General features: G+C 42.3%; 2 protein-coding genes across 5 annotated transcripts in view; both read left to right on the top strand.

Moving 5' to 3' along the window:
* The window catches only part of ift43 (intraflagellar transport 43 homolog (Chlamydomonas)), a 294545-nt gene that overhangs the window by 87325 nt on the left and 189088 nt on the right, over nucleotides 1-18132 (top strand). The window lies entirely within an intron of this gene.
* esrrb (estrogen-related receptor beta) overlaps nucleotides 12232-18132 on the top strand; it is a 45751-nt gene continuing 39850 nt past the window's right edge. For 3 of the 4 annotated variants that reach the window (XM_086127127.1, XM_086127126.1, XM_086127125.1), the window contains exon 1: nucleotides 16171-16584. In XM_086127127.1, the coding sequence (XP_085983253.1) occupies nucleotides 16535-16584 (50 nt within the window). In that variant the 5' untranslated portion in view covers nucleotides 16171-16534. Of the gene's footprint in view, nucleotides 12378-16170; nucleotides 16585-18132 lie in introns of those variants that run through there. The other variant, XM_086127128.1, reaches the window with a different exon arrangement.

Here is an 18132-nt window from a genome sequence, read left to right as displayed (position 1 = left end):
TCATCTGCTTCGCTTCAGACTGAGGCCTGGGGACGGATCTGCCACTGTCCACTACAATATTACGTCTATGTGCTCACTTAAAAATTTATATTAGAGGTTATTAAATAAACCCCTCATCATAAAATGTATTTAGTAGTTGCAAATCGGATGATAACAACTATTACTCAATCAATCATTTATTTCAATAGCCCCTTTCATGATTAAAAAACAGCAAGTCAAAGTCCTTCAGAAAACGGGTAATTAGGGGAAAAAAATCCCTCCCACTGGCCCACGGTCTCTGACTCCACCTTCCCCTCAGGCCACCCCACAGCCCCTGTCCCATGTGTAAAAGCTGTTATAGTCCAAAAACATGATGAAAAGACATGATGTGGCCAATGAGACATTGTTGAGAACAGTGAAGTGAGAAAGCACAATCAGAGAGGCAGAGACGGAGACACTCACATCGCGTGTTAGTGTGCCATAGAGCAGATGAGAGAGGTGATATAGGTGAATATTATTGTAAAGTTGCGCTATTTTCTTAATGACAAAGAGAGCGAGGGGCTGAGGGCAAAGGGCAGTTTCCTGCGCATGGCTGGGCACTCTCAAGGTGTACCATACTGCTGATCTCAAAGCACAGCTGCTCCATACAAAAGAGTCATAAATGACAGCTATCCACAGGGGGAAAATACGGTAAACATTACAACTACCTTTCAGAAATCATTATGGATAACACTGCGGTGAACACCTGGATGCGGGACAGTCACTTGTCTCCCCTGCCCGCAGCCACGTCAGCCTGGCACCAGGAGTCGGGACGTTGCTCTAGCAGATGGCAGAGAGGTCTTTGAAAAGCCACGGCCCCAAACGAGCCCCAGGCGGCCTCGCAGGCCCACACGTGGCCAAAGCTCCACATGCGCAATAAGCCAGGAAGGACATTAAGGGGATAATAGTTAATAGCGAACCAGGTCATTTACTATCATGTGCCTACTTTATGGAGCACAACCGCCACTCATGTGTGCACGGCTGAGCGCAGGTTCACATTTTCCATGCAGATAAAAGTGCTGTACCCATTCATAGGGCATCACACTCTTGGATAAACATTGCACAGCATTTCAACTGACTTAATTGCTTGTAGTTGGGTTGATGATAAAATACATTTGTGAGAATGTTGATCTTTCAGTCATGTGGCTGACCATGGAGCACTGCAACATTTTCCATTATGCACGTTATCGCCCCTCTCCATTCCAAGAGCCGGCCGGGGCCATGTGACTTGTCACTCCATCCTAGTTTAGTATAGAGATGAAGAGATAGCCTCTTTAATATCCAGGAGCCTATTTCATTGTGGCCAGCAGGTAACAGCATGATGACAGTTAAACAAGCCAGCATACAGGTCGAAACATAAACCAGACTTGAGCATGTGGACTGAAGCCACTCATCTCCTCCCTAATCCCCACCAAGCACTCCTGATGTATAGTTATTGAAATAGAAAGCATGCATATTGAGTTGCTTTATTAGACATGTCAAATTGAAGATTCATTAAATCCGAGGTGAAGCACAGACCGCTCCACGTCGCATTTTTATTTTCTCATAATTAATTGTTTTATTACTGACTCGAGGTCCAGTCATAGACAAAAAAAAGTTACCCAATGTAAAAACACGACTCTACAAATATATAGGCAAGCTAAGATAATCATGGAAGAGTACATACAAAGAAGGCAGTAGTACCAACAGAGGTGTAACATCATAGTGATAGGCCCTGGTGCAAATTTCTTTTTGTGCCCAGTCCCCTGCCAAAACACAAACGCATGTGCGCTCACAGATTAGTCCCAGGAACACGTACACAGGTGGGCACAGCCACATCTGCTGAATTTGTCCTCTGAGGCTGCTGTGGCGGAGAAGTCTCCTTTGACCGCCCAGAGAAGTGTGACGCGGCAGTAGGGTCATTGTCGCTTCACTGTTGGAGCTAGCTGGCAAGCTAGCTCTCGACTTTCGCCTGGCTTTGATTTAAAAAATGGATTTCATTTGCAAATGTTTGTGCATCCATCCACTCATCCATCTTATCGTCTAACCGAAATTTGCAGAGACACATCATAGACTAGGACCGTGTTGTCAAGTTTTGCGTGTTGGTAGCGGACACAAAAAAAAAAACAACCAGGGAGGTCGGAGAAGCGGGGCGTAGTGAACTAAATATCTGAACAAAAAACACAAGGGGAACACCGGGAAAACTGAAACCAAAACACAAATAAAGTCCTGAATACGCCAACCAAGCAAATTAACAAACAAACACCCAGAACAGACCGGCAAAACAACATGACAGCAAAAACGATCCGACCAAGACTGACCGCCAGGGAACTTGATACAAGCAGACTGACGAGACAACAAGGAACATCTGGACAAGACGTGAAAGGCTTCAGGGAGCTGATTGGTTGACACAAGGGATCCGGATGACAAGAACAGGTGGATACAAAACCAAAATGAGGAAGACAAAAGCGCATGAGCAAACAAAACTCTGAAACAAACGCAAATATCATTGAAACAAAAACATGGCAGTGCATTATTTTTATGAATTGGGGTATCTGTTTTTATGACACAAAGTGAAATATTGTGCCAACCATTTAACTGCGGTAACCCTCTATTCATAATTGGATTCTAGCGGTTGGTTTCTGCATCTTGCCATCGCCACCTCTAATATTGGACTTGAAAAAAATTGTTCGATTTAAAAAGTGCTCCCTTTATTCCTTGTCGGTTGAAATGACATGGTTTTAATCAGCCAATCCACAAAATGTCTGACTGCACCCGAGTCATTAAAAACGCACGCGCACACACACACACACACACACACACACACACACACACACACACCTATCCTGCTGACTGCATAGCTATTAGAGAGATGGAAGATGATGGACTAAATGAAGCCATTAGTTACGCAAACCTAATGATCATCTTATTTGTGTGTCTAAACCTGATCCATTTCCCTTGCTGAAGGCAAATGTCTCCTCCCTCAAATGATTTTCAAGAAATTAAGTAAAAACAACAGCCGCATCAACAACATAAACAACATCAGGAGCCATAATGAAAGGAGCGCAGGCAAAGGCACTCAGGCGATTGCATCCATTACCCCTCTCCAGTTTACGGGCCCCTTCATAGGGATTACCCCTGCTTGCGGAGAGGTTGATTATTAGACGCTTGCAAAGGTTTTGTTTGAATCGCCCTAGTTAAACGAGAAATTGCAGGATGAGGAGAGAGGCTAATAAGTGTTATTAACCCCGTGCGGGCGGCGGTGTAAAAAGAGCGCCACAATAACGAGGTGCACCACCAAGGTTTGAGGCGCGGCGCAGCTAGCACACCCCCAAGGAGAAGCTAACTTATTAAAATAATGAATTAGCCCACCAGATTACTGCAGCCTGCGGCAAAGGCAATTATCCCCCTCCAAATCCCTGGACGGGGCTCCCTAGCGCCACCATAAAACAAGTGCTCGGAAAGCGGGAGCTCTTCCCTCCACACAAATGAATAGGCTGTTAATTAGGAGCCCTCCCGCTGCGATTAGCCTTCCCACTGCCATAACAGCAGCTACTTCTACGGCAGACAGAGGGAGGAGACGAGGCTTCTCAATGAGCATGCGATTGGGAAAGTGTAAAAAAAAAACGACAATCAGTGATTGGATGACATCTGCAAAGTGACTTGTTGGAACTGTGAGGCCTCAAACAGCGAGTTCAACAATTAAAGACTTTCCTATCTCGAGTTCAAGTTGTGTGAATGCTGACAGATGAGCATTTTACATCAGGAATGATTATAATTTTTTGTTTATTCAATTGAACAATGAGGCGCAAGTTAATTTTTCAGCGCAAACAATTAACAGTTTGATATCTTTTTTGCTCAGCTCAAGGGTGTGATGGGATCTTTCTGTTGTTGTTGTGACTGTGATGCACGAATGATGCCCTATCACAGAAACCACCAACTGACACCAAATGATATTCATCTTTGGGAAGGCACCGGTCATGTTAATGAATTCCAACAATAATGTCAACAAGGATTTTATAAGGTATAGGGAACAGATATTTGTCAAACTGCAACACATTTTTTTCCTGTAAATCAGCAGGCAGAACATTGGTGACCATGCACTGGCCTGTGTCACTTCAAAACATTTACAAGCTGATTTCTCCACTTAACCCATCACAGATGCTTTGTGTACAGCTGTGTCAAGAGAGTGCAATCTTGTGTTAAAAGAGACAAGAATACGATTACTACTGCTACTTCTATGACTACTATTACAAAACGACAATCATGACAATCGTCATCGTTCATATATATAAAAAGTACAATACTAATATTGACCAAGCCACGAGCTCTAGTCTACCTAGTGTCAAAATATCGGGTAGTGCGCCTGGTCAGGTAATGATAAAAATTATAGGGCCAGATCTCATGACTTGGTCTCAAGTGGATGATTATATCGTCACGCAGATATGCAAGCCCGAGAACAAGAACATTATGCCAGTGTACTGTATGTGAATATGCCTGCAAGGCTTGACAGTTGACATGAATGCAATTTCACGTCATTTGAATGCCTTTCATGAGGCAAAGACTCTTTTGAACTCTCTTAAAAAGCTCATCCACCATGCTAGCTGCCAGTGACCCCGCGTACAGAGGAGTCATGTCGACCGGCCCAATTAATGATGGGCGTCTGAGAGCGAATGAATGAGGAGCTTTGAGAGGATTCCTCCACCTTAAATCCCCCTGTGCTGCTGCTCCAATGCAGACTGCCTGTGAAGAACAATCAAACGGCAGCAACCCCCTCCTATTTATCACTTTAAGACATTAGCCAGACATGGGCCTGCATATTAACCAGCTCCTTTTCCAGAAGAGTTCCACACCATAGGCTGTGTGTGGCAACATACATTTTTAATCACAAGGGAGAAGCAGGGCCTTCAATAGCTCTCATCTGTTATTGTGTGTTGAACTGAACTGTTATCTTTGGCCCTGTGAAAACACTAAACAGACAAATATCACCGCTGGCTTTTCATTCTGATTTTATTGCCTATCAATGCAAAGCAGGATGTACTTTTCCTTTAGTCTGTGTCCTTCTTTGTAGGACAAATGGGCCAAGGCACTGAAGCGCGAGCCCGGGTTCTACTGCTTAATTGAAGTCATGTTCTGCAGAGCCTGGAGCTGCTCTTCCCTCTGCATTGGGCATTCATAGTGCCGGGCCTGTGGTGAGAGAAAGAAAGGTAGGGCACGGGTACCAGGCATGCAGGGAAATGATTTGTCCACCTGTCCTCCCTCCAGGCCTTTCCCACCGCGACACATAGCACCTCGGTTACAAGGTCACTTGACTAGAGTGGCACCACACGGGTGATCTGGCCCTATTATCAGGGGACAAGACATTTTAAAGAAGAATATCACGGGGAGTCTGATGTCATATTATTCAGAAGAGACAACACGGTTGTCTCAATCTATGAGCAAGGTTCACTTGTACAAAGAGAGCGACTGGCAATCCATCCGTCCATGTAGCTTCTGTACCACTTGTCCTTATTAGAATCAGAGGTGAGCTGGAGCTTATTCCAGCTGGCTTTGAGAGAGAGGCACGGTTCACCCTGGGCTGGTAGCCTGTCAATCACAGGGCACACAAACAATAATTCACGTTCACCTTCACACCCAGGCAGTTTAGAGTCTCCAATTGACCTGGAATATATGATTTTGGAATGTAGGAGAAAACCAGAGAACCTGGAGCAAACCCATGCAAACACGGGGAGAATGTGCGACACAGATTGCGAACAAGAACCTTTGACTCAGAGACAGACAGGCTAACTACATGATCTACCATAACGCAGTGCCATGCCCGGGGCGAATAATTCGGATGGTCTGGTGAATTCTCACTGGGCTGGGCTTCAATTTGCACTGTCCCTGTTACGCTAGCAGTCCAGCCATTAGTTTCCTCTGGTACACAGATTTTCTTTCGAGGTTAACAAATGTAATGTGTCCATGAATGTTCAATCCAACAATCACTTCAAAGTACATACTGTATGTATTCATAATCTTTCACGCAGGCCATTACATTATATATAGCACTGACTCCCTAGCATTGTTACGAAGGGTGTCATCAAGAATCAACAACACGGTAACTGTCTTACATCCTGTCTACTACAAAATAACACATCAAAGTCGCTTAAAATACTGTCAAGTAATCCTTGTGACGGCAACAAAGCATGATGGGAAAGCCTCCTCTGATTACTGGTGATGTCGTAAAGTTAGCGTCAGTGCGATGAGTAGGGCGCCAGAATTGGTGTGAATAAGTTGCAAAATGAGAGCTCTGACATGAAGTGCAGTGATAGCAGCCTTAATCTTGCTACAGTGTTTGATAAATCTGCCTTGTTATTTGTGATACGTACAAATATGTGTGCTGTTTACCTTATCCCATGTTACTGTATGTACACTTTCCTATTGGTCCATTTTTGTCCTTTTTTCCCTCTTTTTACGATTCATGTTTTCATGCTTGTTCAAATTAACACATTGATCATGATGCTGTAAGCACAACAAATATAATTTTTGACCACCTGCAAATTCAGTATCAGTAGAGGGAAGGTAAGCTATTTTGGGTTCAAACACTTATAAAGGTAAAATTGTAACTCTTCATTAAAATGTCGTAAATCACGTCGAGCCCTGAAACTTCAGGACTGAAAATGAGTCCCTGCGCACTGCAGTTACTAAGAAGACGAAGCCGGTCTTGTGTTTAGCATGTATGACCTAAAAACAAAGACGATTAAACATGTTCTATTTGTTTTTATATGATATTCATCAAATTACCTAATATGCCTTCAAAACCTCAATTTACACGATGTTCAAGAAAAAAATGGTTAAAAAAAAAACAAAAAACAAAACAGCAACATCATTTTGATCGCTGACCGTAGCAGGTACAATGAAACAATAATGGTTTATGATGCTAAAGAAGAATGCTGAAGACACGTACTCTGTCTGATTTACAATTTCGAAGTTAAAAAGCTTTCTCAGCAACATCTCAGTGAATTGTCTATTTTTCACTTGCGCGGGTTGCCATTTATTAATCATTGTTTATGGGGAAATTACAGAAATCCGTTAAATGAGGTACGCCATGCATGGGCTGGCACTGCACTGCCAGCATTTATCAATCACACTCTCTTTGTGTTACCAAAGTGAAAACTGAGGAAAGTCATTTGCGCCCAATGAAAGTTTTCCTTTGGAAATTTCGCCTTCCATTAAGAACCAAATTAACCACTAGACCAGTGCTTTTCTCGAACATACACCTCCCAATGAGCTGCGGTGGCTAATGTGTGATTTATTATGTTCCTGCCTATGACTGCTTCAGCTTGGTTTATCCGCTCCAACCGCGGGTACACGGTGTGTGCGCACGTGCACTTGTGTGAGAGAGGGGGATGAAGCACAGAAGGCAGCCATCATTCAGTGGTGATGGTCGGTGGTCACACGTGAAAGCAGGTGACCAGTGTCAGACAGGAAAGGTCACATGAGGGATGCTTTTGGCTTACACATTTTGAAAAACCCTGCAAGGTGCCACACACGTTTTAGTCCGAGCAATCTCATTACCGCGCACAACTTCATAATAAACATTTTGGGAACATTTAAAAATGATTTCAGACTAAATGAGTGATTCGGATGTCAAACTGCTCAATCACCTCTCCTGCTGTGTCACTATATCTCTTTTTTTTTCCACTCCTGAACTTTGACAGCTCTCTGCTGTGCTCCCTGGCTCGTTTATCTGTTTGGACCGGATCATCAAGACTGTTGGCAAAGTTCACTCCCCTGATGAAAACGTACTCTAGTGAATGATGCACATTTATAGAGCAAGTGTTTCAAAAACAAACTTTTGAAAGTGAATTTGAGAAATGTGTTATAATAGTCCATTTAGTATGAATATATATGAATAAAAATAGTATTTGCTCTAGAATTGTTTGTTTTGTCAAAATCTTTGGTGCTTAATGATAATGCATGCTGTGCATGATAATGATCCGGACTTCGATTTTAAAAGTATACTCCTCTTCCTAAAATAGGATGTGCAGTACAGATGCCATTCCTCCATGATTCAACAAAATCGCTAAGGACTGTGATTAACTAACATTTCATCCAATTTGTTTTGCTGATTCTGGTATACAAAACAAAGGTTCACGGTAAGAGGAAATGCAGAGACTACTGACAAACAATACTACTTCAGGTACTCGGTGTTTAAATGTAAAACGATGGAACTGTCAATAGCCCATGGCAGCTGCAGAGGGCAGTGATCATTCTGTTCAGGTTAATACCATGTTTTTACAAAAATATTTATAACTGCCTGAAAGCTTTTTTTGGTTTGTTTTACTATAGGGATAATATAATAGCAATGAAGTTTTACGTCGGCAACCTTTGTACCGGACCCTCCATTGTGGAAAAAGGGCATTGATAGGAAGGCAGATAGAATGGATCAATAAGAAGTGCAGTTTTCTCCTCAGGCATTCTTTCATATCTCTCCCTTGTTTGTGCTTTCAAGGAGTCGGGGGTAGGGCCTGGTAAAGTGGTAGCGTGGGCGGGCTTTTACCCCCTTTATCAATCGGGATTTTAATTACACACGTCTGGAGCGACAGCTAGATTAGAAACCAATCGACGCTATCGGCCACAAAATCTAATTACTGTTTATTGACAGATAAGGGCAGGCCCCCCTCACTTTTCCAAATAAGATAAACCTCGCCCCTCGCGCACAATGAAGAGCAGCTCATACTGTCATGAAAGACTCTATGATAAGTAAACCGCCACCCGAGAATTCCTCCATGCTTATATGGAGAGAAGTTGCCTCGGAGGACTTGCCATGAACGGATAACGCGGGATCAGTGAGAGTGGGATGACACCTCATCTTCTTCTTTCCGAAAGAAAGGCAAAGAAACAAAACGTGTGTGAGAGTGAAATTTTTACCATCTTGCCTCACATATTCAAATTCTTCCTCGTAGCACATTAATCAATGAGGCCTTAATGTTGACTAATGACTGACCTTTAACCCCACTGAAAGCATGCAGGTGAACTGTCCCACTTCCTGCCGACATGTCTCCCCAGAGGATGCCCCACCTTCACCCTCTCTCCCGTCTCTCGGCCCCACCCCTTGCCACCCTCGCCCATCTTGTCCGTTTGACAGCCTCCACGGCCACTCTTTGCCTTTTCAGCTGAGAATGGGCCTCGGGTAAATATGGGAGTAATTGATTGGATTATTGTTCTTTCATTTGGCTGTGTAGTAATGGCTGGATTATAAACATTGCAGGATATAGATTTCCTGTCAGATCCTATGAATCAGACATCCTTATCTCATTTCCAGACTGCCGCTCTACCCAAGCGCGGCTGTGCGCGCGCGCGCACACACACACGCACGCACGCACACTCACGGACACGCGCGTGCACGATAGCCGATACATGCAGCATGTGATTGAAACAGGGGGAGAGAGACGGGGATACTCTCGCCACCAAGCACAACGTAGGCAGTCCAAAGTCCATTTGAAGATTTCAAAAACCACTTAAGCCCCCTGTCCATATTTGTTAAGCAAGTAAATCTAAGGGCTGTGGTGTGTAGAATTCAAAGCGAGAGCAGGGAAGGCAATGTGGGGAGCATCAAAGAGCAGGGAAAGGGAGTAAGATGTCTCCTAAATGACATTTGGGTTGGGTTGAGGCTGGCTGACAGTAGTTGGGGAACCAGAGGCGGTTCGAACTTGCTGATTCAGTTTGTCACAATCACGAGTAAAAATGATTGAGTTTGAATTACGCTGCATTTTTTTTTTGTTTGTTTTGGAAAACCAGAGATGGATGCCGAGTCCTTCCAAATATGGGACATCACCTGAGTGCTTCTGACTGATATGTTTCATGTCTATCGCTCTACTATGGCTCCTTTTTCCCCCTGATTTCTTTCACTGCATTACCAACATTGTAACTAAGTTACAGAGCTGAGTGGACTAGCAACTGCTGCAATCCATCAAAAAGTCTGCTTACAACTACAAAGCAGCCAACAAACAACACACTCTTCCATCGGGTGGCTAAAGAGACTTGAGTTTAGGACAGGTTGCAGATTAAGTGTGCAATATGTCTGCTTTCTAACTGATGGGTCCGCCAGAGAGACATCGTGTTGAGTGTGTGCTTCTTCATCCTTTCTAATTTGAAAGTGCTTTAGCTTGACTTGTGTCAAAAATGTATTTTTAGAGCACTTGACTGGTTAAGCGTCGGGCCATCAGAGCATTTGGCAGAGAGTGATAATCACGGTTTGATTGAGGATGACTTTGACAAAGGCCAAGCACAAACACACACACACACACATACACAACCACATACAAATACAACCCAGTACAACTTTTAGATTCATAGTTATTTAATGGAAGTGAAATTGTCAAATCCAGTTTGAGTATAAGATGCTCTTTTCCGAGACACTATTTCCCTTTCCCTGAGAAAAATGAATTGTGTTTACGCAGACCTGCAAAGTTTACAAACATTATTTTTATCCTGTTAAAACAATTCATTTTCTCAGTCTGAATGTGTTTGCCAATATGTTCAATTCAAATGATTTCTTGTAAAATAAATGTAAATGTAAAATATTCATGACGTACTTCCATTCATCTGGAGCTTAATCCTAGAAGACTTTGGTGAGAGGTGTGTCACAAAACAGACTGGTCACCAGTCAGTTACAGGGCTCATATAGTAAAACAACCATTCACAGTTACAGTCAAACCTTAAGACAATTGAGATTCTTCTCTTAACGTGGATGATTTTGGAATGTGAGAGGAATCCAGAGTCCTCTGAGTAAATCCACACAAACTCAGGCATAGCGCTTATCAAGGTTTGAAATGGAACTGCAATGTGTCACACATTTTGAATATATTGCAGACAGCTTGATCCGAAACATGGATAGAGCCTGCAGATGGGGTAGGATGTCAGGATTTTGTCATTCTATTAATTGCTCTTTTATCAGAACAAAGCTCTTCGTCTAAATACATTTCCTATTTGATTTAATGCCTGTAAAAAATAAGAGAAGTGTTTTTATAAATTCAAGTGGGTTAACGTAATCCACCGTGTTTTTGTGTAACCACAGTAATGAAGACTCCAAAACAGAGGAAATAGAACAAGGCCCCTTTGCCGTTCCTTGGCGCTAAAGTGCTGCACCATTACATTTATAGATTTTCTCCTTGATAGGATAATTTGGTCTTTATATCTCTCTCAAATGAAGTGAGTGATCTTCAGTACTCCCAGTGTACAGCTCAATGTCCAGGTCCCATTTTCAAATACAGTTAATTGCATTCGAAAAAAAAATCAATGATACTTTCACGGGTAGCAATATCATTCTTTTAATGTCACTTAATTTGCTCCCTGAAATGATTCCGTCAATAGTCTGCAGTCCATTTCTATCTTTCAGCATGAATTAATCTATTAGGGACAGTAATCACATGTTTGAAAGGGAGAGGCTTTTTGTGTTCACAAGTCAGAGCAGTTGAGTGCCCATTGTGTGCCTGCATGTTGGCACTCATCTGGCTGTCATTTATCTGCCTTACGAATAACACTCTTTGTGAGAAAATAAATAAAAAAAAGGCACCTCTGCTGTCGCCCCTCTGTGGCTTTGTTGTGAGAGAGCCCTCCCTCTAGTGGAGATGATAGCACTATTTACTGCTCGTGTAAGCCGGAGCTCACAGCTGCGGTGGACACAGGTGCAAACTGTGGGATCTGTGCTGGTAAAAGCTGTCCTGAAAACAATGTAGCAATTTCTATTAGTTGCATTAATCTTGTGTTGATGAATATTCCTCCACTTTTTTTTCAATATGTTATGTTTTTCCCCTTATCTTTCTATCATGTAAATTTGAGTTGTTTTTTTTTTTATCAGAAGGCAATTACGATTTTAATTTGCGAAAGATGTTTTGCCCAAATTAAATAGACAAACCATTTTACATTCAACAAGCAACGAAGTGGACACACTTTTATAATTAATTCACCTTAAACTGCACAAGTGAATAAAATAACATGTATCTGATTTGTATTTAATCCGTACCGACCTTTTCACGTATTCAGGCAATACACAAATATTCTAAAACATTTCAATATGACCTTACGCGAATAACGGAACACTGGCGTCATTTAACCTGCTGTGACACCTTTTCTGGTGCACCTGACTGGCGCGACTCGTTTGCCAGTGGAGGAGTTTGTTTTAAGGGCTAAGCGCGCGCCGGAGGCGGAGTTGCCATTGAGGCGCCGGTGTGTGACAGCTGAACGGGGCGTCCAGGATTCACAAAGGCATCATACCACCCAGCGAAACATCCTGCGTGCCACCACGTCTGTACCTCCAGAGGCATAGAGACCCGACAGACATCACTTCCTTGACATGACGCTTGTCGCCTGGGACAGTGGCATGTCCTAGAAAGGTACTTGTACGTTGATGAGTCGACATTTCGCAGTCTTTTCTCACTTTCAGGATTGTCAGTATTGTCTGTCTTCTCACGCTCTTTACTTTTATCCTCAGTTGTTTCATTGATTTCCTTGTCTTTAAACGACGTACCTTGAGCTATTTAGGTAGGCCTGTCTTGTGAGCCCGCTGTCCAAATTGTACACACGCACATGCGCGCGCGCACGCGCGCGCACACACACACACACACACAATTTTATACACGTATAAAATTATAGTAATGTATTGTCACCGAGACAGTTAATTATAGAGATCAATTGCAATTTAGTTGTCTGTACTTTTCAGTGGATGTTAAAAAGTCATGAATATTACAACATTTTCACTGCATGTTTTCCATCAGCAATACACCGGATCAGAATTACCACATATTTCCTTGAAGTGTTAAAAGTACCGCCTGAAGTCATCTTTACTTGAGCGATGTCACATAAGTTGGTGAACTAACTTTGCACTCATCTTTTAACCCCAGTGCACAGAAGGATTCAACACAGATAGGTTTGAGTTACATTCTGATTAAAAAAAATAAAAAATCTTACTTTTGATGCCATCCAATTGACTAAATATATGATTTGCAATTTAGTATTCTACATTTTTCAATGGAGGTTAGGATGTAATAAAAATAAGTATAACTGCCGGATAGATCCAGTATGTATTCCACCAGCAAACCTTAGCAGTACACCTGATTGGCCTTGTATTTCTTTATTTTAGATGTTGAGATGTCACATAAATTGTTGAACACTTGGTTCCATGTTTTCTCAGTGTGTCGCTTTTTACATAGCAGGCCGCACATACGGAATAAACACCGGTCGAATAGATATACACTCTGACAAAAGAAACACTTATTTTCAGTTTAAGCTTGTAACGATTCCAGCAGATTACATAATCAGCCGCTGTACTTCTCCTGTTACTGCTTTAACTTTTCATGGTGTGTGATCGAGTGCCGGTCTCACGTGGCTCTATTCTTTATTTCTATCAGATCCTTTTCTGTCAAATCAACTGTCACATGCTGTGATTTTTCATAACAGAGCTGATAAGGAGGCGCGATAGCAGCTTTCAGCGGGGCTTTCATAGCTCACACGGTGCGACACATGTCAGGATGTCACTTAAAAGCTTTGGCAAGCCACATGAAAACATGCAGATATGAGATTTGTTTCATGTAGGCAGTCACCAAGGTGAAAGTCAGTATTCAGGTTAGATACCAGTATAATACCGTTGTGCGTTGTATCACGACGATATCACCACTTCTTCTGATTCCCCTCGGGCTCATCCGGGGTTGTTCGACTTAAAACCCAACATAAAACAACAAGCCTGACTGGGAGGCATGGCAGCATCTGCTTTGCGCCCCCCGTTTTATTTCCATCCCAGTCTGTAGTGTGGTGTCTTATTGGGGTCTTACAACTCTGACAGTGTGTTTATTCCTATCCCAGGAATTAGGCTGCCAGGTGCTGGATTTGGCAACAGTCTTAATTGGATTGAATTTATTGAGTCATTTGTTGTTGTTGTTTTTTTTTTGTCCCAAAAAAGGTGGAACAGATGCTGTGAAATATGTGCCGCTGTGGAGACACTACTGTTGCGCATCAATAGGCCGGTGATGATCAATAGGGATTGCGTGATGTTTTTGCATTGATTCTAGAAACGTGAGCCAATGAATGGAATAGGACTCCTCTCCAGGGGGTTACACTGTTCCCGCTCTGCATCCAGCCCAAGCGCTTCATGCAGCCGTTTGCCTTCTCTCTAACCTATCTCTATCTTCAAGGTGCTGCCACCTGTGTTGAGACCAACTTCGCACAACTGGTGGCAGTCATGCTCAGAAGGGCTTTTTGCCGAGTTGCTGCTACCCGTTTTCCCCAAAAGATACCATAGGCTCTGCCCTGACAACATGAGGATACAGTAACACGGCGGACACTCGCTGACTGTGAAACGCTATCTGCATTCTCTGCATTCTTATTGAGCTCGATCAACACGGAAACACTGGCGCTTCTAAAGCCGGGGTTAGAGGAGCAGAGCTGGATTTTCCGCTGCTTTAGAAGATGATGGGACTCCACACCATGAGTTATGACTTGAGATCATCTCTCGCAGGTGTCGAAAGGTTCACAATGCTCTCTCACATGTAACAACCGCAAATGGAGCCAGCGACACAGCTCGATAAATACATTAACTGTCCTCGGTGGTTTGAAAGCTACTACTTTTCCAAACTGAAGTGCTGCAAATGCACTCGACTGTGTTGGTGTAGCCTTAGCCTCCATTCAGTGGCTTAGTCTACGTCACAGTTTATCATGTGCTACACGGCCCTCATTTGGCTTTTAAACTTGCTTAGGGCGGCTTTCTTTTTCCTGTAAATGTCAAGTTCACTGCTAACTAATGTTCTGAACTGTCATTTGAGCTTCTTGAAAGGTCTTTTCAACTGTTTCGACATTTCCATTAAAAACTTTGGCCTGAGGTTTTTATTCTGTAGAGCAAGGGGCACCAGGTAGCGATGAAGGACCACATGAGTAGCTTGAGGCCCTGTTCCAATATTCGGAGACTTTGTGATATCCTTGAACAAGGGAACATTTGAAAATCGAAGTGCTTGTAGAAATGTATTCATTTTAGATTAGATTGATCCCCTCATTTTAATAGTTGAGTGGTTAAAAATGAAATTCTGTACAATATAGTATTAGGAGAAACCACAATTTATACCGATTAAAAATAACAGTGTGTTCGCTAGCAAATCACTGTGCTGTGTCGTAAACTTTTTTTGGGTACAGTGATGTCAACGTTCACTGTGGTGACTGCTCGCCCCAAGAAGCTACCACCTCCAGCAATGCAGCACAGCTTTTGCATTGCATTGAGAAATGTCATGGCCAGTAAAGGCAAAAAACCCCAAAAAACAAAGGCACCTGAGGCAGAGAGCCAATGACGTTTACATGGCACAAGGAAAAGCAAGAACTTCTCAGCCTTTTGCGGCCATGCCAAGATTGTTTGTTCTTCATCCGAAAATAGCATGTAACTCGAGGTCATTTTTCTTTAAAGGAAACAATTTTTGTAAGCCAGGTGGTATGGAAAGCCAGATTCCACTGTATTTCAGAAGTTTGTATTAAACTGGGAGTCCTTCGCATTAATCAGTGCCCAAAAAGTAACTCGGTAGGTGACCCTGGTTTTGATAAAGTTGCTGTTGTTTTTGAAGGAATAGGCAAAAACTAGGCACAAAGCTCTGCTGAGTTATACACTCAATCGGGGAATATGAAATTTGAGTGTGACTCTGGTTGGGGAAAAAAAAAACCCAAGTGATTCGTCACCATGGTCTTAATTTTCTGAGCGCCCAATGAAAATGCATGCATATGCAGAAGGTAGGGATACATCAAGGTCCAGTGTACAGTTTTTTTTTTTTTTTTTTAATGTTTGGCTTTGTGCCGTTGATGTTTGAGCAAGGTAGAAGTGTCAGAACAATCAGGTCGTCATCTTGCCCGGTTATGTTTTTGAAGTTTAATACAGCTTGAAATGTTACTTGTGTCTGTTGTGTTGTGATCGCTTGTTATGCGTGTGTTGTGTCCATGCATAGCATGGAGAGAGCGTGTGAGCATTTTGGATCCCACCTCCCCAGTGTTGTGCCGGCCCCTCTGTCACTTTAAGTCCTCCCCCTCTGAGCCAGCCAACAGCAGCTGTTCCATATTCATCAAGCCCTTGAGTCTTAAAGAGCCCTATCCCGGCTGTGGAAAGAGTCATTCCTCTCGCTGGCGCTCTCCTGCGCTCTCCATCTCAGTCCTTATCCCGCCACTGCCTGCGCGTCTCTCTTGCTCTCTCTCTCTCTCTCTCTCTCTCTCTCTCTTTTTCTCTGCCCCCTGCCTCCTTCCCTGCCCTCAACACACATGCACTCTCCTACAATCAGAGACGCAGTCTTCTTGCCACACATCTAGACATAAAACACATACACAACACACATGTCCCCTTCCACATGCGCGCAGCCACTCAGTCCATCAGAGTCCAACATACCTGTGCAGGCTGGGGGAAGCGCTGCTGGAGGGGGTTTTCGGCAGCAACGTCTCTGAGGGTGCTCCGCTGTCATTTGGGGGAAGAAGCGGCTCTCAATTCTTTCCTCTTTCCTCTTCCTCTCATTCCTGGAATGCTAAAACTGGACTGATGGACATTTCAGAACTTTGTCTCCCAGACCCTATCAGCTATCATAACCAGTAGGTGCACTCTTTTTTTCCCTTCTTTCCTTTCCTTCACTTTTTCATTTTAACATCTCCCTGTGATCTTTATTGCGTTTCGGTTCATCATATGTTTAAGTTTCACTTTGCTTGCACTTTTCTGTCAATCCCACTTTTTTAGCACATAAACTTTTCCTGTTTATATATCTCCTAGTATCAATCATGCAGGATGGAGTTTAGGTGACTTTTTTTAAATCGAACGACAGGGCAAGAGAAACTCTATGTGTGAGCCTGTGTGTGTCGCTTCACCGCTTGAGCACATCTTTTATGACAGCCTCGACATGTTCAATTCCGAGTGTGGATCACATCTTCCGTTTCCTAAGTGAAAGCGTCATAGCTTTTTAATTACTTCAGGGTGTGAGTTTGACTGTGTGTTCATAAATAAATGTGAGAACAATACTTGAGGTTTTGGGATCAGAGTAAATGTATAAAGAAGTGGAGAAGATAAATTGTAGGATTAAATAAACAAAAGAACAGAAACGGTAGCTGGCTTCTCTGTCCCAGCAGCAACACGCAAAACAAGCTGCCACTTCTGCTCAATACTCTGTCTGACCCACCTCATTTGACATCGCTGCACCAATCTCACAATTTGCAAATGTGTAAATTATAGATGTACTTTTTCTCAAATTTTTATTTTCTTATAAATAAATGCTCAGTACTCAAGCCAAAATTAAAAAAAATTCACGTACCCTCAACCAAGTTTGAATTCTACAATTCCAAATAGACAACAGCAAGATAGTGAGAAGCCTTAGAGGTAAATATTTCTTCAAGGGTTGTTCATTTACTCCAAATATACAATTAAATCCAGTCAGACATCGAAAAGCATTATTAATTAAATATAATTTGCACTTGATTTCAGAGATAATTGTGCCCTTATTTTAACTACACCAATAAATGTTTTGAGACACGAGCATTAATTGCTGCCTAATTCAGCACATTTTATGTTGTTAATTTGCACATTTCGAAAGACTGGACATGTCTTTAAGATAAATTAAAAGAAATTTGAAGATCTGTGGACTTGCTTTTCTTTTATAAAGCCGACATTTTCTGCACCTTCTTTAACTTGTACCACGATTAAAATTGTGACCAATTATCTTTGTTCCTTGAATGCATTTGAATTTTTCTTGTATTATAAAACCGTCCAAATATTTATAAAATCATCGTGTCTGAAACACACCAGTCGTAATACTTGAAGGCATGAATATAAGTTTCACAAAACAATAAAAACGGGTATTATCGCAAAGCATCTTTTCAGACTTCTCTTACTTAGTGTGCCTAACTGTGCTCACTTGTTTAGTGAATCGTGTACGTGAAAATTTTGTGTCTCAACAATTTTCTCTGAAGTGGGAGTAAGAATCCAGTCATTCTATTTGTAAAACATTTTCATTTCCAAGACAAATTCAACATGCCATACATTAGAAAGAACAGCACATTTCATGTTCCGTAGATATTTAAAACAATATTTAGTAAGTGTTTTTCACTTTCGTTCAATTCAACTTTCTTACCTCCACAGATATTATTTCAAAA

The sequence above is a fragment of the Hippocampus guttulatus genome, chromosome 13, assembly GCF_054856545.1.
Source record: "Hippocampus guttulatus isolate MCC_2025c chromosome 13, RoL_Hgut_1.0, whole genome shotgun sequence".
Classification (NCBI taxonomy): domain Eukaryota; kingdom Metazoa; phylum Chordata; class Actinopteri; order Syngnathiformes; family Syngnathidae; genus Hippocampus; species Hippocampus guttulatus.
The sequence above is the reverse complement of the archived record's forward strand: the minus strand, read 5'-3'. Positions and strand labels throughout refer to the sequence as shown.